This window comes from Lepus europaeus, chromosome X (assembly GCF_033115175.1).
Source record: "Lepus europaeus isolate LE1 chromosome X, mLepTim1.pri, whole genome shotgun sequence".
Taxonomy (NCBI): Eukaryota; Metazoa; Chordata; class Mammalia; order Lagomorpha; family Leporidae; genus Lepus; species Lepus europaeus.
The window spans coordinates 21,471,925-21,499,805 of NC_084850.1; the positions used below are offsets into that span (position 1 = coordinate 21,471,925).

The 27,881-nt window shown below is 41.4% G+C and overlaps 1 protein-coding gene across 11 annotated transcripts; it reads left to right on the forward strand.

Annotated features, from left to right (window-relative positions):
• Positions 1-6: 6 nt before the first annotated feature.
• Positions 7-25,029, forward strand: PABIR2 (PABIR family member 2). Of its 11 annotated transcripts, none has more exons than XM_062184412.1 (11): positions 7-1,070; positions 4,193-4,271; positions 4,849-4,932; positions 8,190-8,246; positions 8,541-8,584; positions 8,668-8,722; positions 9,329-9,430; positions 9,752-9,837; positions 11,730-11,794; positions 15,558-15,654; positions 22,383-25,029. In XM_062184412.1, exons 1-11 carry the CDS (start codon positions 973-975, stop codon positions 22,525-22,527), a joined length of 912 nt encoding a protein of 303 aa, XP_062040396.1. In that variant the 5' UTR covers positions 7-972; the 3' UTR covers positions 22,528-25,029. The 11 variants fall into 11 exon arrangements, with proteins under 11 accessions (XP_062040396.1, XP_062040399.1, XP_062040397.1 ...); XM_062184415.1 differs by having other exon boundaries at positions 23,304-25,029; XM_062184413.1 differs by having other exon boundaries at positions 11,733-11,794.
• Positions 25,030-27,881: the final 2,852 nt, after the last annotated feature.

Genomic DNA, 27,881 nt, shown 5'->3' on the forward strand with positions numbered 1-27,881 from the left:
CCGGCGCGTGCGCAGGACTCAATGGGTGCCCGGACGCGGAAGCACTTGCCCTGCCGAGGCTCCCGCTTCGGAAGCGTGGGAGGCGGAAGAGACAGCAGGTTGTAGATTTTGGTCTTGGCACCAACGGGTTCCTCCGGGCCATTAGAACCCAGAAGAGGAAGAGGAGACACCGCGGCGGCGGCCGAGGGGCCGGAACCCTCTCCCGAACCCCAAGCTGTCCTAGAGGCGGAAGGGGGGCAGGGAGGGAAGCAGCACAGATTCCAGGGCTGAGAAGTCACCGGGACCGGGTCCCTGAGCATGGGGGACGAGACCAGGTCCCTGAGCATGGGGATCTGCTGCTACCGAGGCGTCCTGGCCGGGCCCTGCCCGACTCTTAGGTCCTTGGTGCTAGCGCTGCCCGGGCTGCCGCGGCGTGTGTGAGCCGGAGCCCGCTTGAGGTCCTCGGCCAGCGGGAAAAATAGCAGCATGAGTTCCGCCGCTGCCTAGTTTCCGCCCCCTCCTTTTCTTCCCCTCTCCCCTTCCCTACTCTTCGTCCTTCTTTCCTGCGCTTAGGACTCCTCTAGCCCCTGGTTACCCTTCCCTCTTTTTCCCCTTCCTTTCCCCACTCTGCCCTCCGCCTCTCATACTCCCTGCCTTCCTGCTTGTCCATTTCGCCTTTCGCCTCCCTTGCCTTTTCCCTCCCATTCCTCTTCTTTTCTCCACCGTCGTCTTCATTACGGCACCTTCCGCCACAACCTCTCCACCTTTCTCCCCTCCGGCAGCACCGTCCTGTCTTCCTCACCAGCATCCTCGTTCCCGCCTCCTCTTCTACTTTCTCCGCCCCTAGCCCCCGCCCCCGAGCCTCCGCCCCTTAGCCCCCGCCCCCAGCTGCCAGTCCCTAGCAGCTCAGTCCTGCAGTGAGAGTCTTGGGAGTCCATAGCTAAGCACCAGGAGCTGAGCTGTACCCGCTGTGCCTGCCTACACATCTCCGACATGGCTCAGGAGAAAATGGAGCTGGACTTTGAGCCTGACACATCTGATGGGGGCACCCTGAGGAGATCCAACAGTGCTCCCCTGATCCATGGGCTCAGGTGAGCAGGATTGGGGAAGATGGAGTACAGGCTTCAGGGGCTCCTTGACCCCGTGCAGGCAGTCGTCCTTCCCTAAACTGCGAGTTCCAATTCATTGGCGCTCTCCAAACCGAGGCGGTGGGGACTTGTTTGCTTGTCCGGGACTTGGGTCCCAAGGTGGAATGAAAGTTGGGCCCCAAACTCTGGGCCGTGTGAGGGAAACGGGGCCCCTTCTTCCTGGGGCCATGTTGTCCCACTCTAAAAGGAGCTGCAGAATGCGTCTGGCTCTTCTCACAGGTTGCTTGCCTTGCCTAATTTACACCAGGGAATGTCAATCTGAAGCCCCTGGAACTAGACTTGCAACTTGACACCTGTCTCTAAGAGCTGCTATTTCTAAGCTTAGTTTCGGAACCCTGGCATTAGCAGAGGTTTACTTTAATAAATCACAGTTTATTTAATAACTTGTAATTAAATGGTGTGTTCACATCAAATTAAGTGATTGGGATTTGTCATAATGTGTTCAGGTTCTAAAAGTGCCTGAAATGCATTTCAGTGAATAGAAAGAAGGAGGGTGGCCTATAGCTTAGGTCAGTGAAAAGACACGTTTTGGAAGACAATGGAAAGGATCGATCCTTCAATTTTAGTGCCAGGGGTTTGTGTTTTCATGTGAACAAGTCTCCAGAGGATTTATTTTCAAGGTAGAATCATGCAACAGAGAGGTTAGGTTGGCTTACCTCCTGAGCCTGTTGCATTTTGCTTTTATAGGTAGTTCATTTTAGGTAGGGAGCCAATTTGTGAGACTCTGTAGAAATGGCTTGAGTCTGAAAAGAGGGATGGGAGTAGAATTAGCCAAAAACAGTAATCAAGCAAGCAAAAGCAAAGAAAGAGGTAATCACTGTCTATTGAACTGATTATAGTTTCTGGATTTTGGAGATAAAAACAGGTTTACTTTTTTTTCCTTTTATTAAATACAGTTTTAAGCTGAGGCAATGATAGGATGAATTTTTACTTTTCTGTTGCTGCTCTTGGCCCAACATGTAAAAAATATACTTTAGGAATGAACTTGGCTCTTTTTGGTTGCGTTTTGAAATCTGGTAAGCAAGCAATTGCTAGGGACTTGGGTGATCCTGTTGACCTGCATTTAGACGATTGTAGAAAAAAAAAGTCTGTTTTGTGAATCACAATTTAAGTAATTACTTGAAAGGTAGCATGATGTGACAAAGAAGGGTGAGGAGACCAGGTCTGATCCCAATTTTCACTAACTAGCTGGGACCATGAATGAGTCATTTAACCTTTCTGAATCTCTGTTTTCTCATTTAAAAATTAGTAGAACTGAATGCAGCGATCTCAGTGGTTCCTTGAAGACCAGTTCAGTTCAGCCTTATGTATTTTTTTAAAGATCTATTTATTTGAAAGGCAGAGTTACAGAGAGAGGAAAGGGAGAGGTAAGAGACAGAGATCTTCCATCTGCTGGCTCACTCCCGAAATGGTCGCAAAATGGCCGGAGCTGGGCCGATCTGAGCCAGGAGCTTCTTCCAGGTCTCCCTTTTGAGTGCAAGAGTCCGTGTTCTGGCCGGCGCCGTGGCTTAACAGGCTAATCTTCTGCCTTGCGGCGCCGGCACACCGGGTTCTAGTCCCGGTTGGGGCGCCGGATTCTATCCCGGTTGTCCCTCTTCCAGGCCAGCTCTCTGCTATGGCCCCGGAAGGCAGTGGAGGATGGCCCAAGTGCTTGGGCCCTGCACCCGCATGGGAGACCAGGAGAAGCACCTGGCTCCTGGCTTCGGATCAGCACGATGCGCCGGCCGCAGCGGCCATTGGAGGGTGAACCAGCGGCAAAAAGGAAGACCTTTCTCTCTGTCTCTCTCTCTCACTATCCACTCTGCCTGTTAAAAAAAAAAAAAAAAAAGAGTCCGTGTTCTGCTGCTTTTGCAGTTCAGCCTTGAAAATCCTTCTTGAATTCTTATCATGAATTGACTCTATACTAGGCACTGTGGGGACATTACACAAAGATGAATAAAACACCTCCGAACTGAGAGCTTTAAGACCTATGCACACTTTTGTTTAATACAAGATAAAGTAGGGGCTGGCGCTGTGGCTTAGAAGGTTAAGCCAGCACTACAGGTGGCGGTTTAATATGGGCCCTGGTTTGAGTCCTGGCTGTTCCACTTCCAATCCAGCTCCTTGCTAATGTGCCTGGGAAAGCAGCAGGAGAAGACCCAAGTGCTTGGGCCTCTGCACTCTACGGGAGACCAGAGGAAGCTCTTGACTCCTGGCTTTGGCTTGGGGAGTGAACCAGCAGATGGAAGATTCATATTCCCCCTCCATCCCCTCTCTCCCTCTCTCTCTCTCCTTCCCTCTCCCTTTCCATCTCACTCCCCCCCCCCTTCTTTTTCTGTATCTCTGCCTTTCGAATTAAAAAAAAAATTTAAAAAAGGTGAAGTAAGTAGGTATCACAAGAAGCCACTCATCTGCCAGTCTCCCAGTGTGTTCTTTGGGTTCGGTGGAGGAAATGTATTCGATTTGTGCAATGAAGGAAGGTCGTGCCGTCCCTTCCCAGAGGGCACGGCATTTGAGATGGGGTGGAAGGAGAGGACGGATTTTGACAGATGGTGGTAGGAGGGAGAGTGTTTGAAGCCGAGGGGACAACGTGAGCAAAGCCTCAGGTTTTGTTTATTCATTCGAGGCGCAGGGAGTCAAAGGTAGAACACATGCTTAGGAGATGTGCTGATTAAGTCTCTTGTTAGAGAACAGGGCTCCCCAGCCCTTTCCAGGTCACGGTAAATACAGAAACGGGAATATTCATAGGTCCTCTGAGGTAAACAAATGAGGCTGCTCATATCTGGTGGTAACTGGTTTGGGGGCGTAGCTCTGACCAGAGGCAGCTGGAAGCAACCAGCCTGGAGCTCCGCCCCACACATCCCGGGAGCTGCTCCCCAACTACTGAGGAGCAGGGCAGGCGGCAGACCTGTAATCCGCAGCACCCCGGGCGGGGAGCTCTGCAAAGACGGGACGCTGAGGCATTTCCTCTGTGTGGGAACTGAGGAGCCACTGGAGATTTCCTGGTGCACTAGAGAATTGATGCGAGTGTAGTTAAATGAGCCCTTCGATTAGGAGCCATTAACTCTTGTATCTTTAATTTTCAGTGACCTTTCACAGGTCTTTGAGCCTTATACTTTTAGAGCTCGGAGGAATAGTGCAACAATTATGAGCCATCACAGCTCGGTAAGTATCAGAGTAAGTATCTGAAGTGATTTAGGTGGAGGAGAACACTTGCAGAGGCACTTCTGTTGGAAGAGTACGTGCTACATGCAATTGTGTAAAAGACATTGATTTTTCCCCATCTTGTTTACTGCTTATGCTGTGGCCATTCCGCTTTTGGTACACAAAGGAGACTCGATTAAAAGTTTGGTTTTTTTTTTCTTTGCTGTGGGATTTGGTATTTTTTAAAAAACTGTTCATTGTTATTTGTCACTGTTTGCATCATGGTTTTGAGGTAAGTCAGATTCACTTTGAATTATAGCTGGCAACGGTGGTCTTTATTTGTCCCCGGATGTAAAAATCACTTAAACAGTCGCAAAGTATATGTTTCTGACATTGTTCTGTTGGACAGTGCTAGTTTTCCAAAGTCAAGACTCCTTCAAAGTGCTTGTATTTATATGTTCAAAAGAGTTGCTGACTGTGACGGCTGTCTGCAGCCAGAACTGTTGGGGATTGCCTCATTGATTGGGTGTACCAGGAGAAATTATGTTGGGGTTTTTATGTAGTGGCAATTCACTTAGGGAGATCACTTTTCCAACAGCTTCAGATCTTTGGAAGACATCTGGAATGGAAGCTAACAACCCGTCAAAGGCCTGAACTACACTTTCATAGTCTGTGCACAAAGGTTCATCTGTTTATTTATAGGAGAATCTCTCTGACCTCTATATCATCTCAAATTTATGCACAATCGCAATAAGCCTCCAACCCAACAGTGTGTGCAAAGTAGCAAATCAGAAGCAGTGTATTTGGGTTAAAGGTGTCCTACTAGCTGCTTGCCAAGGAGGAGAACAAAACCCTGGGAGACAGATGGGTTTTTTAAAAATTTAATTTGTGACTTAGTATAAGGGTAAAGAGCCTGAGGGTGCTGCTGCTATGGAACCCTATAGTGATGTGTTTAAGGATCCCTGGGTCCTTAACCTCTTAAATGCCAGGAATACCTGCACTTGTATGGCATTTGACATATTCCCAAGTGCTTTCACACATTTAATTCTCATAGTAACCCCTACAACGTAGACAGGGCAAAAGTTATTTTTCTCAGTTTAAAAGCAGCAGCAGCCAAGACTCAGACGTTTTCAGTGACTTGCTCCGAATCCTGCAACAAGTAAGTGGCAGAACTGGGATTAGAATAGCGCACTTCCGGTGTCATTCTGTTTGCTATAATCTGTTTAAGAAGGGGGAAAAAAAGTAACACGTTGGAGAAAGATTTCCAGCTGAGGTGGCTAAAAATGCCTAAAGGGGGAAATGTTAGCTATCTGGAGGATGGATTTGCTTCACCTCCTTCCCTGAGGATACCGGAAAATATCACTACTTACTTTTGTTGGATATATGAAAAACGTGTCTAAGTGTTACACATCTGTGCTCTTGATAACAGTAGCATAATGAAGAAGAGAAACCTGAATTTGCTTCTCTACACTTCACTTACCTTTTTTGGCAAGTTGGGAAGATTCCTATCAATGTCAGTCTAGGCTCATCTCTCCCTACTCCCTGACAAATGCTCTTTGCTCTGGCTGCACTAAAATACTGACTTTTCTGAAGTTTTTCATGTTTCTTTGTTGATCCTTATGCTGTCTTTCACCCCATTCTCTTCCTCCCAAACCCAGTTGAATCCTTGTATCACCTTCGGATAGGCCACCACAATTGTCTTCATAATAATGACACTGTATACATTATATCATGGTACACTCTGTTAACGTGCTTATCGATGTTCCATAGTAACCTAGAAGTTGTAAGTTGTTGCCAAATGGATGGGTATAAGTAGGAGCTTCATAGTGTGCCTACTGATTAGATAGAAAGGCAGGGAGAACAATTTCGACTAAAATTGTGTTTCTTGGTAACCAGGGGGTTGGGGTAGCCTTGATGAGTAGAGAAATCGAGAGGATAGGTAGTTCAGAAGGGAAAAAGATGAATTCCTCGGGGTCATGGTGGATTCACTTTGCCACTGGCCCCATCCTGTTCTCCAGAGCAGTATTTGACATCTTTTGTTGTTACACTCAGACAGCTTCCTGTATCACCACTTTCCACTTGGAGCAGATGCCCCTTCTCACTGCGCAGAGAAGATAGAGCCCCATCTTGTATGCACATTAGCTTTCCCCTAAAAATGTCTTCACCTTCACATCCACGGTGTTTCTCCCTAATGGTTCGTGCCTGTTCTGATGCCTGTCATGGTGCTCAGCTGGCGTCTTCCCTCCCTGCCCCAGTGGCTCTCTTCCTCACACATGCTCCCAACTCACACATCCAGTGTGGGGAGGACATACTGTTCTCTTTTTCCTAGACATCCCCTTTCCTTTCCCTCTCCCTTTCCCTCTGGAAACTTTTGCAAAACTGCCTTTAATTCCTTGTCTCCTGATTTCTTGTCAGTCTGTAATCTTGCAACTTCTACCTCAACTTTAGTAACACACTATTCTTGCAGAAGACACCAGTGCCCACTTAATTGTCAATGTTGGGGTCTCATTCATTAGCCCACTTGGAGTCTTTGCTTTATTTGACCTTTTACCAGCACCTCCTGTGTGTTCTTTTTTTTTCTCCCCAGCCAATACATTACCTCTCTCTTGTCTACTTCCCACTTTTGTCTAAACTTGATCTGTTGTGTGTTATGTAGATGAAGCATCTGAATCTCTGACCTTGTCCACAGTCACTCTTTGGCCATCAGTACCTTGGTTCTCCTGGTGGTTTCACTACTGATGGTTTCTTCTGTTCTCTGACTGACACTTCCTCGCTCTCTTCCACATAATCCTGGCTTGCCTGGGAGCTTAGGATTGTTCAAATGGCCTTTCTAGGATTGGACCAACAAATGTGTCACTTTCAAAATGGAAAAACAAAAAACAAACTACTTTAAAAAAGGATTTGCTGGTAATAAAGTTTTTCTCTTTTCAAAACCTAGAAGAAAATCAACAGTAAGGGGTAGGTAATAAAAGGAGATCTTTTGAGGTAAAATCATATTTTAGTGGATAACATTTTAAAATTTTCTCCTGAATTAGCTTTTGCTTAAAAACTTCAAGTCATTTATCACCATGTGATCCTGCTTACTATATTAGCATTCAAAAAAATGAAATGTTAATAGCTTAAGGACTCTTAACAGGGTAATTCTTTTGGCTAATTTGATTATATAATGTTACAAGTTCAATTGTAATTTTTTGGGAACACATACTAGTTCTTAACATTATGGCTATTAGAACCCTGTAAGATGTAGTGATATAAATTGTATCTACATTTTGTGATCTAATTGTGATAATTTTGAGGGAGCATAATTGGCCCCTAAAACATTTCTGCTTTGTATTGTTAAAAAATGATCTAAATGAAAATGGTAATTTTAAAGATAAATCTTGCCTTTCCACATTGATTTATTTAGTAAGATTTGTGGTAATAACATTAGTGATCAAATTTCAGAGTTGATTTAGATCATGTAAACAAAATCTTACTGCAGTTTTGAAGTGTTTTCAGCCAACATTAAGCATACAAAAAATATAGTGGGCTTATTAGCCTGCCTTTGTTGGTGTACTGGTAATCAAAAATTAATAATGTTGATTTGTTTTTGTCTTTCCCTTCCTTATAGTTTCTAATTTTAGATAAGTGGGGTAGTGGGTATTTCTAAGACCCAGAGTCTTTTTTTCCCCCTAAATTTACCCAGCTCTGCATTCATTTGGGGAAAGTACTAGAGTCAGAACTTGCCTGATGACAGATGGTGCTTTGAGGTTGGACACCTGGTATACTTTCTAAAGACTGAATGTACTGCCATAAGTGCATTTAACGTTTGGGGACTTAAAGAGCTTGATTTCGAAGAAGACTATGAAAAATTATTAGGAAGATGTTGTGCACCAGTACTGACAGCAGACTGATGCTTTGTGATTCAGAAAATAGTAAATGTTTACTTTTTCTTTCCAGTTGCTGTCATCCTCACCTAATCGTATTCCTAATAGCAGACTGCATCAAATCAAAAGGGTAAATTTTACTTACTAGCTCAGATCTGAAATTTTTTTAAATTAAAAATTTTTATTTTGAAGAGTTAGATAATAAAAATGAGTCAGGTTGCAGCTCTAGTTAATTAGAGACAAATTAAAAGTCTTGTGTGTGTACAGATAAAATGTAGATATGGCATGGGTGACCATCTTAGAATGTTGCTTCTGCTTTACTGTGGTTACATCAGATGAGGTAGAAAAGTTTTTAAATTTCATTTGAACCAGAGAACTGTGTGGATGAAAAATATGTTTTTAGCACATACATTTGTCTTTTCAGGAGGAAGGCCTGGGTATTATGAACAGAGAAACTGCACACGAAAGGTTAGTGCTTCGAAGGAGCAAGGCCTAGCCTAATGTATGTCTTATTTGTAAACACTGATGGCCATTCATTTTGTTTGTTTTAGGGAAGTACAAGCGGCAATGCAGATAAGCCAATCGTGGGATGAGAGCTTGAGCCTGGTAAAGTTTTCCCATGTCTGCTTGTTTCGTATTTTCTAGAAACCTTAATGTTGTTGACCAGCTTTCTTAATTGCTGTCTACAATTCTGTCCCTTCTGCCTCCAAAGTGATACTGAGTTTCAATCTCTGATTTTCCAGCAGAATATTAAAATCTGCATATAACTACTCTAAAAATGTATAGCTCTAAAAATAAGAGCTGCGATGTGCTGATTGTTATGAGGCGATAACACTTTAAGGCCAGTGCCGCGGCTCAATAGGCTAATCCTCCACCTTGCAGCACCAGCACACCGGGTTCTAGTCCCGGTTGGGGCACCGGATTCTGTCCTGGTTGCCCCTCTTCCAGGCCAGCTTTCTGCTGCGGCCCGGGAGTGCAGTGGAGGATGGCCCAAGTGCTTGGGCCCTGCACCCCATGGGAGACCAGGAGAAGCACCTGGCTCCTGGCTTTGGATCAGCGCAGTGCACCGGCCGCAGCACGCTGGCCGTGGCGGCCATTGGAGGTGAACCAACGGCAAAGGAAGACCTCTCTCTCACTCTCCACTCTCTCTGTCCACTCTGCCTGTCAAAAAATAAAATAAAAAAAAGAGCCGATAACACTTTATGTTTGCAGAGTGATAGTGATTTTGACAAGCAAGAGAAATTGTATTCTCCGAAGAGAATTGACTTCACTCCAGTCTCTCCAGCACCTTCACCTACCCGAGGATTTGGAAAGGTAGGATCGTAGACAGGATACTAACTCTCTTCATACTGAGCGATTTACTCTCTAGAACACAAACTAGACATAAATAACTTCACTTTTAAGATATCAGTGACTTGATGGGAAAAAAAAATCAGTGAAAATCTAGTAATAGTAATAGTAATTTGAAAATAAAGACACCCAAGCCATTCTAATGATATTGTTTCTGTCATTTTGAAAAGAACCTTTTGAAAACTGGGGCCCATAAATATGTAGGATTAAAATAATAATTAGGAATTTTAAATGCCAAAGAAAGAAAACTAGGAGCATTCAAACTATTTTAATTTTTTTTTCTAGCAATGCTTTTCACCATCCTTACAGATGTTTGTGAGTAGCAGTGGGTTGCCACCAAGTCCTGTTCCTAGTCCAAGACGATTCTCATGGTAAGTGAACTGGAATTTTAAATGTGGTTGAAGGACCACTTATTACATTTGTCTCTCAGACTGATTTTTTTCCCCAGTATTTCATTATGGAAAATTTTCAGACATACAGCGAAATTGAAAGAATTTCAAATGTGAACACTCATGCTCAATGCCTATGTTCTACTGCTAACATTTTTGCCAGATTCTTGTTTTATGAGACTTAATGCATTTATATTCAGAAGGGACATACACTCATGCTGGATAGTACACTCTTTTTTTTTTAATATTTATTTATTTATTTATTTGAAAGGCAGTTACAGAGAGAGAGGCAGAGACCTTCCATCCACTGGTTCACTCCCCAAATGGCCACAGCAACCAGGACTGGGCGGGGCTGAAACTAGGACCCAGGAGTTTCATCTGGGTCTCCCATACAGGTGTGGGGGACCAAGCACTTGAGCCATCCTCAGCTGCTTTCTCAGTCACATTAGCAGGGAGCTGGATCGGAAAGTGGAACAGCCGGGACTCAAACTTGCGCCCATGTGGGATGCCGGCACTGCAGGTAGCTGCTTAAGCTGCTGCACCACAGTGCCGGCTCTTTAAGGTTAAAGAAGAAAACTTTTTTTTTTAAAGATTTATTTATTTATTTGAAAGGCAGACTTACAGAGGGGCAGAGGCAGAAAGAAAGAGGTCTTCCGTCTGCTGGTTCAATCCCCAGATGGCCGCAATGGCCAGAGCTGTGCCCCACCGATCCAACGGTAGGAGCCAGGAGTTTCTTCTGGGTCTCCCACATAGGGGGAGGGGCCCAAGGACTTGGGCCATCTTCTGGTTTCCCAGGCCATGGCAGAGAGCTGAATTGGAAGTGGAGCAACTGGAACTCGAACCAGCACCCATATGGGATGCTGGCCCTGCAGGCGGCAGCTTTACCCACTATGCCACAGCGCCAGCCCCAATGAAGAAAAGTTTTAAGAGTGTAGACCACAATAGGTTAATCCTCCGCCTGTGACGCTGGCATCCCGTATGGGCGCCGGTTCGAGTCCCTGCTGCTCCACTTCCAATCCAGCTCTCTGCTGTGGCCTGGGAAAGCAGTAGAGGATGGCCCAAGTCCTTGGGCCCCTGCACCCATGTGGGAGACCAGGGAGAAGCACCTGGCTCCTGGCTTTGAATTGGCGCAGCTCCAGCCATAGCAGCCATTTCGGGAGTGAACCATCGGAAGGTAGACCTTTCTCTCTGTCTCTCCCTCTCACTGTCTGTAACTCTATCTCTCAAATAAAATGAATAAAAATATTTTTTATTTTTTAAAAAAAAGTGTAGACCAGGGTCTGTCATGTGGTGCCGCAGTTAAGTCACCTCTTGTCATGCCTACATCCCATATCAGACTGCCCAGGTTCAAGTCCCAGCTCCACTTCCATTCCAGCTTCCTGCTAATGAGCACCCTAGGAGGTAGCTCAAGTGCTCGGGTCCCTGCCACCCATGTTAGAGACCCAGACTGAGTTCTGGGCTCCTGTTTTGGCACTGCCCAGCCCTAGCTATTGTAGGCATTTGGAGAGTGAACCAGCAGGTGGAAGATCACTCTCCATCTGTCTCTGTTTCTCTGTTTTTCCAATAAAATGAAAATAAATAAAACTTTTACAAAAGAAGAGTGTGTATACCAGTCAAAATTCAAACAACTTTTTGATAAAGTATCTTTTTTTCTTTAAAATACTGTGTTTTGTCTTAATGATTTCTAAGAATTGCTTTAAATGCCATGTTTTTCCAGATTGCCATATGCTGGATCCAGTTCTGTATTGCCATTTTAGTTGCCTTCAACACAAGTGTTTTTCCATTTCTCCCTATGAGACTTGCTTTTATTTATTTGGTGGGTTGTTCTGTTTGTGGAAGTATTTCACATTATCCTGTTTGTTTATTCATCAAAGCAGGAGGAGCCAGAGTCCAGTTAAGTGCATCAGGCCCAGTGTTCTTGGTCCTCTGAAGAGAAAAGGTATGCAGCAACATGCTGGCAATCATTGATGATATCATTTGATACCCTTGAAATCTGCTCAGAGTAGAACTTCATTGTACTCATCACACAGAAGATATTGTAATCATTTCACAGTATGTCCATATATCAAATCATCACATTGTACACCTTATGCTTGACAGTATACCTCAATAAATCTGGGAAAGAAAGAGAAAATGTGGGCATCACCCTCATGTATTAAACCAAGTCAAGTTTGTATTAAAAAGGAGAATTCCTGGGGCCGACATTGTTCCGTAGTGGGTAAAGCCGTCACCTGCAACACTTGGATCCCATATGGGCCGCATCATGTCTTGACTGCTGCTTCCAATCCAGCTCCCTGCTAATGGCCTGAGGAAGAGCAGAGGAAAACAGGCCCTGGTGTTCGGGCCCCAGCTACCTATGTGGGAGACCCAGATGAAGCTTCTGGTCCCTCGCTTTGGTTTGGCCCAGCCCCAGCTGGTGGCTATCTGGGGAGTGAACCAGAGGATTAGAAGATCTCTCTGTCTCCCTCTCCCTCCCTCCCTCCCTCCCTCTCTCTCTCTCTCTCTCTGTCTCTCTGTCTCTCTGTCTCTCTGTGTAACTCTTTCAAAGTAAATAAATAAATCTTTAAAAAAAGTAGAATTCCTATCTGAAATTAGTTAATGACATCGCTTTCCTTTTTTTCTAAAGAAATATGAAGTATTCTTCCCAATGTGTGCTTTACTGATTATAAGTTATATATTTGTTATTTGCTGTTGTCTATATTTTCTTATACTTTGTAACTGAATATTCATATTATCCGTATATTCCAAACATATTGCCTCTCAGTGATCCACATGTAAAAAAACACACATTTGATATGTTGCAGAAATATATGCTAATATATTTGGAGATGTATCTATAAATATGCTGTATGCTTAACTGTAATGTGAGATTTACTCCATCACAAATTACACCTCAGCAAAGTAAGAATTGCCTTATATTCAAGTCTTTAGAGTTTTTGATATAGTGGGGTGCTCTTTTAATTACTTTTTTTTTTTTGACAGGCAGAGTGGATAGTGAGAGAGAGAGACAGAGAGAAAGGTCTTCCTTTTTGCCGCTGGTTCACCCTCCAATGGCCGCTGCGGCCGGCGCACCGCGCTGATCCGAAGCCAGGAGCCAGGTGCTTCTCCTGGTCTCCCATGCGGGTGCAGGGCCCAAGGACTTGGGCCATCCTCCACTGCCTTCCTGGGCCATAGCAGAGAGCTGGCCTGGAAGAGGGGCAACCGGGATAGAATCCGGCGCCCCAACCGGGACTAGAACCCGGTGTGCTGGTGCTGCAAGGTGGAGGATTAGCCTGTTAAGCCACGGCGCCGGCCTAATTACCTTATTTTGAACCACAAAGCACTAAAGTTTAGGTCTCAGCCAATGCTGGGTTTAGATGCTTATAGAGATCACCTGATGGCATCTGTTTTTATATTTTTTTCCCAAAAGCAAAGAAACTTAACACAGGTTAAGTAATTTCTGTGGCTATGACCACATTATTTTAAGTGTTGGATATAGTATAAAACAAGAGGGTATTTTTTTTGCCTGTTTTTTTTTTTTAAGGTTTATTCATTAGAAAGGCAGAGTTACAGAAAGGCAGAGGTAGAGAGAGAGAAAGAGAGAGGTCTTCCATCCGCTGGTTCACTCCCCAGATGGCCGCAAGGGTTGGAGTTGTGTCTATCTAAAGCCAGGAGCCAGGAGCTTCCTCCGGGTCTCCCACGCAGGTGTAGGGGCCCAAGGACTTGGGCCATCTTCTACTGCTTTCCCAGGCCACAGCAGAGAGCTGGATCAGAAGTGGAGCAGCCAGGAAATGAACCAGCGCCCATATGGCATGCCAGCACCACAGGCGGCAGCTTCACCTGCTATGCCACAGCTCTGCTCCCCCCACCCTTTGTTTTTGAGATAGAGTTACAGACAGGGAGAGAGAGAGTTCTTCCATCTACTGGTTCACTCCCCAGATGGCTACAACAGGCAGAGCTGGGCTGATCAGGAGCCAAGAGCATCTGGGTCTCTCACACAGGTGCAGGGGCCCAAGCTCCCTGGCCATCTTCCACTGCTTTCCCAGGCCACATCAGGGAGCTGGCTTGGAAGTGGAGAGGCCGGGATACAAACTGGGGCCCTTATGGGATGCCAGTGCTGCAAGCAGAGGCTTAGCCCACTATGCCACAATGCTATTTTAACAATAACTTTAAAATAAATTAAGTAAGTGCAAATTACCTTCTGGGCCAATAAACAACTCTCCTTATGTCAGATACTTATGCGTTTGGTCAATACTTTCTAGTCCTGGATCACACCCAGATTAAAACAGTGGTGTATTTCAGACAACCTAAAATTAAAAGTAGTATGCTCTGGAAAAACAGATCCTGACATAGTGACTGTATTTGTATTTTCTGAATGAGTTTTATTTCATAAACAGTTTTTTTCTTCAATCTTGCAAAGAGTTATAATCCTAGGAATGTTCTCAGAAGCTATTAAGTAAAAATAACTTTTAGAAATACAGCTATTATTATGTTATTATTGTTAACTTAAAACTTGTTGTGGAAGTTGATGGAATCAGTATGGTTGCTTAGTTTCATAGCTATTCCAAAATATACCAGCAGATGGAGGGATTCTTTACTAAAAAGGGCTAAATTATGTGTCTTGTGAAGTGGAGTTGAAAGGCTGGTCACAGCTTTTAAAAGCTGTGTATTAAAGAATGGAATAAGCCAATAAAAATATAACTTTTCTTGACTTGCAATAATTTTCAGAATAGCTACAAAGGAAACATAATCTGAATTAATTGATGATATGGAAAATTAATATTAAATTTATTCTTGCTTGATCTTTTTCCATGGTAACAATCTTTTACAGATTTCAGTTCAAAGTCACTGATTTCCTCCTGGAGTACTGTATAGATAGACTTATGAATTAAATTGTCTTTAACGCTCCGTTTTCAACCTTAGACAGTGAACTTCAGTCTAACACGCTCCCAGCTGAGTTCAGCAACTGCTAGTGAACTTCAAAAGCAAGAAATACGCATATTCTAAATAAAATCATAGCTTAGTACAAAAAAGAATTACAACTTTAAGTAGCTGATAGGAAAATATTAATCATTATTCCTGTTGGTGCAGAGTTTTTCTATTACCATTTCTGAGAAAATCTATAGGTTTGGGGTTGCCAGCATAATGCCAGTTTTTTTAATTGAATAATAATTATTTTCAATTACAAAGTTGCTTTCAAGCTTATATTTTTAATCTTCATTTTCACTAAATAGTAAAAGCAACACTTTACATTTATACTGTTTATCAGACTATGCATTTTCAAATTTATTTCCTATCATCTCAGGGAATGTTCACATATTAAAATATATAAAATCGGTAGTTTTTGTCAGTCATCTAGCATAAAGTAGTGGTCACTGTGAGCTTCAACCGTTTGGGAATTCTTTAGTTCTGTTTTTAGTTTTGATTTCCTTTGCCTAATGCATTCAACTTTCTTTTCTTTTAAAGGATCTATACACCTGCCTATCTGATCTCCATGCCTAGATGCCTAGTGTGCTGCATTAAATGAATGGTGGTTTTTTATGGCTATCGACTTTTCTGTTGAGTTTATGTGAAAGCACAGTTCTTCCACATGGGAGAATAGCTTTTAAGTAGGGGCTGGAAGGAGTGTTCTGAGCTTTGGTTAAACAAAGAGCACCCCATTTTAGCACCAAGCCTGTATTTGTAAAATTGCTTCATGGTAGCGTCATCATCATCTCTTTTAGGTGAAATGGAGACGGAGAGCCAGCCCAAGAGACTCTTCCAAGGCACTACCAATATGCTGTCTCCAGATGCTGCAAAATTGTCTGATCTCAGTTCATGGTAAAAAAAAAAAATGAATTAAAATCAAAAGGCTATTAGGGTATAATCCATTCTTAAAAAGCCATATCAGAACTGTATTGGAATAATTTAAAACATTGTCATCTTTTTATCCATGTCCCACAGAGGGGAAATCTCAGTGGAAGTATATAGACAATTTTTTAAAAATATAGGTCATTTTAAAGTCATGGGTACTTTCTGTGGAAATATGTGTATCTTTTTGGCACTTTTACTTCCATTCCTAGCTCCTGTTATTTCAGTCTCAACAAATGGAGTGGTATGGTAGTGTCAGTAACCGGATGCTGTGAGAACAAGTCTCTGGTTGATGTGGGTAATGTACATTGATTGTAGCTGCTCTGCCTGCATTTTCTCTAGCCTTTGGACTTGGCAGAAAAGGCAAGCGTTCTTTTAATTAAAGCATGTCATTGTTTAGTGCATTATATGTTGATGTAAAATCTTCATCAGAATTTAGATGTATTCCATCACAGTACAAACTAAGGTTTCATTTTTATAGTAACACTTCCTAATTCTTAAGGTCCCAGTCACACAATTGTTTTGTTTTTTCAGTCTTACTCATCCTAGTTTAGATCTGTAACTTGAGTGCCCTCAGTGCTTTAGTGAGAAAGTTCATTTCTTTTCCTATACCTGAAGTTGAGCACTTTGTATGTATGCTGACATACATATTGAAAGGAAGGGGAAAGGATAGTGGCAGCAAGTAGGTAGTATTTTTAAATGTTCTAGAAACAATTGTGGAGTGACTTTCGGAACTTTTTTGTTCCTTGAGTTTATAAGTGAAGGTTTTTTTTTTTCTAAAAGCCCACACAGGCACTCACTTCAAAAACAGAAGGCTGGTACGCTCTAAGTGGAAGTAGTGTGTAAGCCACTTTAGAAAGTGTAAGGGTTGATTCCTTCCAGCCAAATTCACTTACTTGTTGTTTTGTGTAAAGTAACCTGTGCTTCTAGTTGACCCAGAAGTCACAGATTTTCGTTTATTAGACTTGTTGGCCAGTACTGTTCTAAAAGGCACATGTTCCAAGTTTAGATTGTTCTAGATCTGTTCAGTCCCACAGTCACTCTTCCCTGGCATCTTTGTCTTTCCTTGGTAGCATGGTGTGCTAATTTTCTAGGGTGTCTTTCGAGGTTTGTAGATGCTTACAAAGAGAGAACTTCTGAAGCTTGTCAAGAGGACTAGTGGGTAAAACTCTATACTTAGTGGAAACCGCCTATCACTTTTATGGTAAAGTGTGTGTGTGAATATAGGCACACAACTAGAAATAGCCTTGCTTACCCAGTTACTAACCAAGTGACCAAGTGAAGTTGCCAAGCTAAACACATCCAGGGTGAGATGACTTATTTTATGTTGACCTTGCAGACTGCCATAAAACAGGTTCATACAAATAAGTAGGGAAGGGAAGGGAAGGGAAAGTATTTACTCGGATTCCTCCCTCCTTGCCCAGATGCTGACTTCTCTGAGCAGCAAAACCAAAACTGGACAGTGGTGGCGATCATGAGACCTGTTTCTGTTGCCACTAATCCCATACCGCAAGGGGAATCAGCAACTGGCTACCAGAGCCCTGGGAACATCGACATTGGCAGCAAAAGAAACTTTTAATCTGTAAACAAAAAAGGCTGTTGCTGCACGCAGTAGAGATTTGCTTTATTCCCAAGCCTCTCATAGAGTACTACCAAGGCAGCGTGTGGTCCAAGTAGTCTTGAGAAAAGGAGTGTTACTCAAAATTTACAAGACTCTCAAAGATAGTCCAGTAATTCATTAAAGTTTCAAATAATGTTTTCAGTCAGTTTGTAGCATCTGTTCTTCTGAGGCTATTAGAGTTTAAAATTGCAGTAAGATACTGACATTTATGTCTCCAAGTAAGATATTATAAATACAACTTCTTTTTTTGTAAAAACTGGATCCTGCTCTTGCAGAAATTTTTCTTTTGTCTCTTCAATGCAGTTTCATTGATCAGAATCAGACACCCGTGTTCTTAGAAATGAGGACAGAGACAGGAACCAGCTGCATTCTGATTTCGGTTGCCAAGGATAACAATCTACTTGATAATGCAACTAAGGAAACAGCTTTTATACTACCTTTTAGAGAAGAGAAAAGGGATCGCATATTTAGTAGATGCTGTTTCATCATTTAAATTTTTATTATTTGTTCCTCTCCCATCCCACAAAGAAAAGATGAGACTTACAAACATATAAATTAAACTTTATAAATTAGATAATCTCTGATGTTTGACATTGTTGAAGTATAAATTAAATTAGAGCACAGACCCATTTGGAGTTTTTGTCCAGTTAGGCATAGTTTTTATTTCATCTCTTTTTTTTTTTTTTTTTTACTAACTGGAAATTCTGAAAGCTTTGCCAACCAAATCTGGGGAACATTGTGAACCACAAGGCAGGAATTAGAGCATTCTGCATTTAGTCTTTATGAGCATTAAGAGTGTGAGCATAACTCAGACGTACACCTTTGCATGGTGCTTTGATTCTATTTGCATCTTGTGTACTGTGACTCAACTACCCATTCTCTTAGGAATCAGACTTCTGTATCTCCAGCATGCTGTGTAACAGAACTTTCGGGGCTGCTGACTGTGCAGTCAAGTTGATTTGCTAATTTCTTTCTCTTAAAAGGAAAAAGTAGCTGATGAATTCTCTTGCCCAATGCATCAGTGACTTTTTTTTTAAGAAAAAATTATTTAGATTAATTTTGTTTGAAAGGTAGAGAGAGAGAGAGAGAGAGAGAGAGAGAGAGAGAAATACAGAGTTCTCCCAACCATGGTTCACTCTACAAGTGCCTGTAACAGCTGGAGCTGTGCCAAGTGGAAGCCAGGGCCCAGGAACTCAGTCCATGTCTCTCATGTGGGTGGCAGAGACCCAAGTAGTTGACCCATCACCTGCTGCCTCCCAAGATGCTCGTTAGCAGAAAGCTGGAGTCAAGGGCCAGAGCTGGAACTGAAAGCCATGAACTCCAACAGGGGATTCAGGCATCCCAAAGGATCTTAAATGCTGCTCTAAACACCCACTTCAGTGATGGTTTTGTTTTAACTTTTTATAGCATTTATCTTAGTGGTTGTAACGTTATTTTTAATGCTAAATGTGCCACGTCAAAACCAAAAAGACCTCATCATGAATATGTGACTGGTATAAAATATAAGCTTTAATCATGATTTATTTAATAAATTATTAGGGGCATATTGATTTACTTCCAAAATGTTTAAGTAATTTAGACATCTGTGCTCATACTTTTACATTCCTGTCCTGGATGTGACTGTGAAAATGATCCTGAAAATGATCCTATTTAAATATGTGATCTGAAAAACTTAATGGTTATTTGGAAAGGTAATACTGGGCCCTCCTAAGGCAAGATAATGGAGGTCAGAGGTCATAGCATGTATATCAGTTCAACCCATAGCAGGGGTTTGAAGATTACACCAAAATCTGCGCTGGGCTTAACAGCACTGTGACTGATTTCTGGTACATTTATCTGCCTGCCATTAAGCTAATAGAATTCAGCTTTTATTGACTGGACAAGGAACCAAGAGGATCAGGCAGATGGGATGATAACATAAGTCAAAATGAACATGCTAGTTTTGTTACCTTGTCATTGGGATATATTTTTTTCTTAGATTGAAAGCTGTGCTTTAATAGTCATAAGTAGTTTCATTTATGTACTTCAAATATAGCCTCAAGATGAATTAGTTCACTTTTGATTCAGGTACTCTTACGTCCAATGTGAGTTGTCTTGATCCTTTGCTCTTCTACTATTGTCTGACTTTTGACCGTCAGTCTAAGGAGGGCTTTTTAACACCTCAATCAGCATTTGTGCTAGGAAAGAAAAAAGACAGAAACTCAAATTGGACCAGACTAGTGCTTTTCAAAGCTCTGGTAGAAGGTTTAATAGTGGAGTCTGTGAAAATTACTTTTATGCAGTGATCTGTCTATGGATTAAAAAATCCTGTAAGTCTTGCTTTCAGTGGACACGACAACAGAGGGTGAATTATGACCTGTAGTCTGCTTCCATGCCCCTGTGCAGTCGTGCCAGATTAATTAGAACAGAAACTAAATTTTAGTTTAGTGCAAATATCTGGTTAAAGGTTTACCAAATTCTGAATCTTAATTCCCATGGAGACTAAATGCAAATATGCTATTTTTGTTAGTGACAAAATTATATACATTTATATTTAATGATAGAGAAGAAACTCTGAAATGAAACGTTCAGGTTTATTTACTTTTTTCTAGTTTTCTCAGTAACTTCTCCATTAGCTTTTTTTCTCTTAAGGTAATCAACAGTTTTAGAAGAAATTTCACTGCATGAGTCATGTGTTGTGTTTTTGAATAAATACAAGATTCACCCAAGCAAGCAGGTCTTACTACAAATAGAATCTTTTAACCCAGGGCTCACTGTAAGTCTGTTGGTTGGAATAAGGAATTCTTTATTTATATTCAGATTATCTGCTTGGTGGCCAAATTTTAATCTAAGCCTGTTTCTTCCTGCCAAGTAGCATAGAGCGTGTCCTTCGGCTGCCTGGCCAATATGTGCTTTAGGAAAGTAAATTCATTTTAATATTAGTCTAGGCAAAAAGCTGCAGGAGGAAAATTCACATATGTTCCAAAGGCAAATAGAAAGGTCTTTTGATTTTCCAATGTCTTGAATTATCTGTGCAACTTTCTTTCAGTAGTTTGAATAATTCATATTTTAGACCCATTTTGCCATTGGGTTGAAAAAATATCAGAGCCAGCTAAATTTTCCAAGCTTTTTACTTAAAAGTGGTATTATTAATGATGCATTTGACAGCAGTGAGCGTAGAGTAGGAGCAGTGTGGAATATACTATTTCCATTTTTATTTTTACTTTTCCGAAGCCTATTTGTAGTCTGTCTCCACCTAAAAACGGTCTACAGGCAATAGAAAGAAATGACATTTCAAGAAAAGTAGAAGGGTAGAGAAGCATAGGATGGGGGAAACTCACATTTCATTGAGGGTGGTATAGGGCCCCAAAACTCCCAAATCTATCGTAGGTTACCTAACGCTGGATGTGTATTAACTTGGAAATTCAGAAAAATGATACTAAAGTGTCATAGCATTTGAACTCAGAGTATGTTAGATCAGGATGGCATTTCTTCAAAGAAGCTGGTGACTAAGCTTAAACTCAAACCCATATTTCCTGGTTCATAATTCCTTCTCCAATTCTGTGCTTTCTTTTAGAAAATAAAAAGTATATTTGCATTCTAAAACTGCCTGGCTACATCTCCAGCTTTGTCTTTCACTGTATTCTCTTTGCTGACTGTACTACAGCCATAAGAGCCTACCTTTGGTTGCTAGAACCAACCTTGCTCCCTCTCAAACCTTACCTAATTAATGCCTGCCCATCATTTAGATTCCAGAGTAAATATCACTTCTGGGGAGCCTTGTCCTGTTCCTCCAGTGAGATCAGATTAGCCATGTTGTAGACTCTTAGCCTCCTTGTATCTCTCCTTTGTTATTTGTATCACAAATTGTAATTATATATTTATTGGCATGATTACTTAAATGCCTGTCTCCTGCATTATGATATAAATTCAGTGAGGGAAGGATTATATCTGTATTATACACCATTGTATTTCCAGTATATTGGTTACTTTTTGGACTTGGCAGGCTCTCAGTAAATATTAGAATAAGTGAATGAGTGGATTCAGGGCAAATACAGAGCCATAGAGCTTATTTATTGGATTGATGGGAATCAAAGCCAGAAGGACAGTTTAATGCCAAGTTGTAAAGGCTCTCAGCTCCCTGCTGAAGTACTGAGCCAGATTTATGAGGCAGATCAGATTGGTTGCTGGGAGCATTGAGCACTTGGATTGGATGAGAAAGGTATCCCTAGGCTGGATTATAGAGGTTCCTGATGCTTAGACCAGGAACTTTAGTGGATAGATAGGAGCACATAGAAGCCAATTCTGTGAATATATATATATACATATATATATATACATATATATATATATTCTATGAATATATATTCTATGAATATAGAAAATGATACAGAATATAAAAGAAATATGGAACATTTGTTTTAGAAGCTTGACTGCAGAGTAACTAAAGGAATCGAAGAAAAGGAGTCTGATAGTAGGAAGATGAAGACCTTTGTATATTGAAAGCAAGAAGAAGGGAAATAGTTTAAGGAACTCATAAAATGATAAGAATATAAAATGCATCATTAGAGGGGAAAATCAGAACAAAATGTGTTTGAATTAAAGGCCCCTTGGGAGTGGGGAAGTGGTTGGCTCTAGGGCAGTGGAAAGACTGCTTTGGGGTACAGGAACACTTCAGGTGGCCCAAGAATGGTTACCTCAATAAGGGACCCTTCCTCTTACTCCAAGCCTGATGGGAAGGTAAGAAGAGAAATACAGGATAGAAATCTCTTGAGCTGAAGGTAAGGGAGCACATTCACGAAAGTCGTGGTGTGTCAAGTGGAACACTTACTGTGTACTGGGCAGTCTGGGGCCTCCGGGGGACGAGGAGGGGGCACTCAAATGAGACAGCACCTTGGGAGTCTTACTTTGGATCTCTGTGACTTGATGACTGCACGAGAATCTAAACATAGTATGTGATGTAGTTCATTGTTGTTGCTTTGATGCTTTTTATTATTTGAAATGCTCTCCTGAAGTGTGAGCTCTGGAAACTGTCATTGCATGTTATGTTGACCCTGATAGATGCATTTGCTTATAATTCTTTTTGCTTTGTCCTCAGTTCTGATGTGTTGGATGGCAGTAGTAGCAGCAGTGGCTTGTCCTCAGACTCACTGGCTACAGGCAGCGCTTCCGCAGAGTCTTCAGTAGCATGCACCAATTCATGTTCTTCGTTCATCTTGATGGATGATCTCTCACCCAAGTGACTTAACTATTTCTGATTCCGTATTTGAAACTGCTGTTTCCTACACAGAACACTGAGTGAGGAACGCAGGGAACTTTGATCCATAATGTGGATTAAAGTTTCAGATTTCCACCATTCTGGTGTTGTTATGTTTTGGCATCTCTAAAGTTCCATTTTGCAAATGTAGTGATCTTACTAATACCTGTTTTTTGCTGATCTCATTTTGGATCTGGTAACTGAATCTCAAAAGCTCATGTTTGATTGCTTAGAGAATATATTTTCCTTAGTGCCTCAAAGAGCACCTATTTTCAAGTCTAGACATTTGAAGAAGGCACTGATGTGTATTTTCTGTAATGGTTCTCTTCCCCAGCAGTGATGTGACAGAGTTGATCAGAAATTCTCTTGCTTGAGAGATTTTTTTTTGTTGTTCTCTGTTGACTACATAGTTTTCAATCACTTTGTTTCAAAGTAATACACAAATTGCTTTGATTATATAATTTTTTTTCCTACATCAGCTTCAAGTACATTATTTTGTTTCCCTTTCCTGTTTGAGCTGCTTCCTTGCCATTTCTCACAGAGGTAAAGAAACACATAGTTGCTTTTCATTCCTACCTTGATTGCTTCCTTGTGTTGGAGTGTATGAAGTGAAGACTGGCTTTTAGTGTTGAAAATGTACATAACTTACAGGACGCCTGTCTTAGTCATCCCAGGTTCTTATGACTTTGCTGCCCCCGTTGCTGTTTCTCCCTGCAAATCTGTTGCACTAAGGAATATATAAAATATTGTTGATATTTCTAGGTGGTGTTATCAAGGAGAAGAAATTCCTGCCTTGACCAGATGTGTGGAGCATCTACAAATGAATGAATAATGTTATTTACACACAAACCACTGTGTACAAAAGTATCCACGGAGCTGTCAGTGTCTCGGGTGGTATTTTGAGGCCTCGGGTTCCTTGGGGTACCTGACTGTGCTGTCAGGGATGTATATCCTGAGGTAGGGTGCAAAGGGGGCTTTATGTGTGTGATTGCCACATACTGTTTCAGTCGCTGCTTTTTCCTGATTCTTTTTTGTCATTGGATTTGTTTGTTTTGTCGTGTGGTGATTGGTGTTTTGGTTATTGTGTTGCCACCAGATGGAAAGCCAGTTCTTGCTATTACTGCATTTTTAGTAAAGGCAGTTTAATATCTACAAATATGCTTTTATGATCTGAAAAAGTCAATGTTGTTTTGTATTCTGCTTTTAAGAAGCTGTTTGAACTATAAACAGGATACATGCTAGTAAGTTTGAGGTGTACCATAAATTACTAACTTTTAAAAGAAATTTCTGATTGAACTGTTTAAAAAAGCTGAGTGTAGTCTATTGTCATTTGTTATTTATTAAACTGCGTAAAGTGTGTGTTGTAATAGAATTCTTAATGTTCAGCCATCATAGTTGAATTGTCTGTATCTAACATGTGCATTTACCTGCTAGGATCATTAATATTCCATTTTTAAATGAATGTAAGAAAATGAATACTACTGCATTTGTATCTTTGAAGGAAAAGGCCCTTGGGTTTTAAAGGAAGGTGATGTGCTTTGAAGGCACTAGACTAGTAAGAGTACCTGGCTGGAAGAGAAAGCCATTCTCTTTTGATTATTACAGAGCATCGCTCAACTTGCAGTAGTTCTGTTACAGCATCAGACATGGTCTTTATTTTCACTTGTAATCACAGCCATAGCAGCCGTTAATGGCTTTAAAATCCTCATGTTGCTTTCACCTGTGCAATACTTATAAGCCCTCAAACCTAACAGAAACACATCTATTATGAATATTGTCCCTTTGTATGCCATTTTAAAGAAAACTTTCCTCCACGATATTCAGTGTATCTATTCTGTTTGTCAGAGAACCATGTTAAGATGTGTCTGCCTCTAACGATGATAGATGGTTTTGTCTTTCAGGAGATTATCCACCTTTACTCTGCTCTCTTCTTTGCCTTAAAGGGACAGCTTTGGGCTCTAATGTGGGGCTATTAAGAAATCACCTTTGTGATGTGATGAATTTATACTTTTTAAATTCAGTGGTGGGAGAGAACTGTGGAAGAGATTGAAATTGTTCCAATGATATGAGAACTAGGTGGCAAGATGATTCACTTTATTGTTTGAACCAAGGTCTATTTTGAGTTTTTATTACTTAAATAGACTAGAAACCAAGTTTGTGCAGGGATTGTTTTGAAATAAGAGAAATGCTGACCCACAGATGAGCTTTATTGATAGTACCCCTTTATTTTTATATGAAGTCTAATATTTGGAAATTGATCATTGTTATACTGTCATATTCTCTCTTCTAATATTATAAATTTCAGGCTTCTATTTGAAAACAAGTATAAGAGATGATACTATTAAGAGAATCCTATCAATACTGTTTTTGCTTGACCAACTTATATAATCACTGTATTTCATGATAACTGCTTTTGGAATAATACAAAGTTTTGTGAAATGCTGGCCTTGTGTATATCTTAGAATGCAAATTTAATAAAGTGTGTAAACATGCATTAAATTTAGTAATGTCTTTTTTTTAACTATTTACTTATTTATTTGAAAGGCAGAGTTACACAGAGAAAGGGAGAGACAGAGAGAGAGATTATCCATCCACTGGTTCACTCCCCAAATGGCCACGAAGGCCAGAGCTGGGCCAGTCCGAAGCCAGGAGCCAGGAGCTTCTTCCAGATCTCCCATATGGGTACAGGGGCCCAAGTACTTGGACCATCTTCCTCTGCTTTCCCAGGCCATTAGCAGAGAGCTAAATTGGAAGTGGAGCAGCCAGGACTCAAACTGGAGCCCATATGGATGACAGCACCACAGGTGGCAGCTTTATGTGCTACGCCATAGCACTGGCCCTTTTAGTAATGTCTTGAGTCTATGCTTTTTTTTTTTTTTTAAGATTTATTCATTTTAAAGTCAGAGTTAGAATGAGAGATCTTCCATCTGCTGTTTCACTCTCCGTATGGCTGCAACAGTCAGGACTGGGCCAGGCTGAAGCGAGGAGCCAGGAGCTTCTTCCTGATCTCCAACGTGGGTGGCAGGACCCCAAGGACTTGGGCCATCTTTGGCAGCTTTCCCAAGTGCATTAGCAGGGAGCTAGATACGAAGTACAGCAGCCAGGATACAAAACAGAGGCCATGTGAGATTATCAGCATTGCAAGTGGCAGCCACAATGCTAAGCCACAATGCTGTCCCATCTTTTGTTCTTAATAGTTTTTTGTTTTTTGTTTTTTTTTTTCTGTTTTCATAGCCCAATAGTTAGTTCTTTGTGTCTAATGGTAGGTGAAGTTCTGAGTCAAAGGATATCAGGACCCCCAAAAAACCAATAGCTATATTGACATTTAGGCTGCTTCCCCTGCCCAAAAGAAACCTCTCTACATATTCTCATTTCAAGAGTATTTCACAGAATCTAACCATTTAGAAAGTCCTTGGCAGGCTCATATATGTTCTTCTTGTTTCACTTCATTTTATTGTTTATAAGCCTCTACAAATTATTTTTAGAACAAAATTAGGGAGTGGTAAACAAGTAAAAATAAAGCCTTTTGCCTATCAAGATATAAACATTAAATTTTATTTTCAGGTTTTTGGAAGTTTATTTATTTGAAAGAATGACAGAGAAAGATTATCTGCTGGTTCACTCCCTGAATGGCCACAAATTCTGGACCAGGCTGAAGCCAGGAGTCCAGAACTCTAATCTGGATCTTCCACAAGATGGGCAGGGACCCAAGAACATGAGCCATCACTTGTGGCCTCCCAGGGTGCACATGGACAGGAAGCAGAAGCAGAGGCGGGACTCTGGCCCAGGCTCTGATACAGGGTGCAGGCATTCTTAAGCAGTGGCTTCATCTGCTGTGCCACAACACCCACTCCTATTTTTAGTTAAAAATACATGGCCCACTTTATTTTAAAAGACTTTACATTTTGGAATAATTTTAGATTTACAACAGAGTTGCAAGAATGGCATATCCTTCACCCAGCTTCCCCAGTTAACATTTAACAACATTTTCTTTATCATTCTGTGCGTGTGTGTATGTGTGTGTGTGTGTATGTGTTGTTTCTGAACCATCTGAGAATACTTTGCAGACATGATAACCACATTACTGTCCCATGCTTCAGTGTAAGGCAAAGACATTTTACTTAACCACAATACAACCAATCAAAATCAGGAAACTGACTTGGGAACAAAACAGCCATCCCATCTACAAACCCATTCAAATTTTGACTGTGGTTCCAATGATGCTCTTTTAAGCAAAAGGAAAAGAAAAACATTCTTTGGTCCAGGAGTCAATTCAGGCTTATGTGTCACACTTAGTCATTATGTGTCTTGACTCTCCCTCAGTCTGGCAGTTCTTCAGTTTTGTCTTTTGTGATCTTCATATTTTTGAAAAGTACTGGCCAGTTATTTTGGAAAAAAAAATTATTAAAGCCTGGCTTTTGAAATTTTGCGAATTAACACAGAAGTGATGCTGTGTTCCCAATATGTCATTTCACAAGGTACATGTTGTTACTGTGTCTTCTTATTAGCGATGGTTGTCTTGATCCTGTGGTTAGGGTGGGGTCTGCCATGTTTTGCTGCTGTACAATTAGTCTTTTTGCCACTGAAATTCATCATTTGTGTGGAAACAACTTGGGACATAAATACCCTGTTTCCTCATCAAACTTTTCACCCTAGTTATAAAATCCATAGATGTTTCTTGCTTGATGGTATTATGCTGGCTGCCTAATTGTGACTTGCTAATTCCTTGTACATTTATTATTAGCTGGCATTCTGCTGTAAAGAAGAAATTTCCCTTCTCCATTGTTTGCATCAGTGTCTAGTCCTATTTTGGTTAGTGTGTTTTAATCTATTGCCATGATTATTATGATAGGTTGTCTCACATTTGGACGGTGAGCCCCTCCAGGCTCATTCCTGTGTCCTTTCAACAAATCCCTATAATTTTTTTTATCAGCTTTGTACTTTCTGGCACAAGATGTCCCAGATTCATTCTTTCCTTGCCCTAGCCCCTGGGATCAGTCATCTCTCTAAGGATCCCTAATACCTTTTTTTTTTTTAAAAGATTTATTTATTTATTTGAAAGAGTTAGAGATTTTCCATCTACTGGTTCACTCCCCAGATGACTTCAAGGGCCAGGGCTGGGCCAGGCTGAAGCCAGGAGCTTCTTTCAGGTCTCCTATGTGGGTGGCAAGGTCCAAATGCTAGGGCCATCTTCTGCTGCTTTTCCCAGGCCATTAGCAGGGAGCTGGATCAGAAGTGGAACAGACAGGACTCCAGTGCCCATTTGGGATGGTGGTGTTGTAGGCAGTGGCTTTACCAGCTATACCACAATGCCATTCTTCCTAATTCCTTTTAATAGAG

Excerpts from the sequence above, each read along its gene's own strand:
- PABIR2 (XM_062184412.1), top strand. The coding sequence starts at position 973 with ATGGCTCAGGAGAAAATGGAGCTGGACTTTGAGCCTGACACATCTGAT. Across the intron at positions 8,585-8,667 it reads AGAGAAACTGCACACGAAAG|GGAAGTACAAGCGGCAATGC; the intron begins GTTAGTGCTTCG and ends TGTTTGTTTTAG. Across the intron at positions 11,795-15,557 it reads TGGTCCTCTGAAGAGAAAAG|GTGAAATGGAGACGGAGAGC; the intron begins GTATGCAGCAAC and ends CATCTCTTTTAG.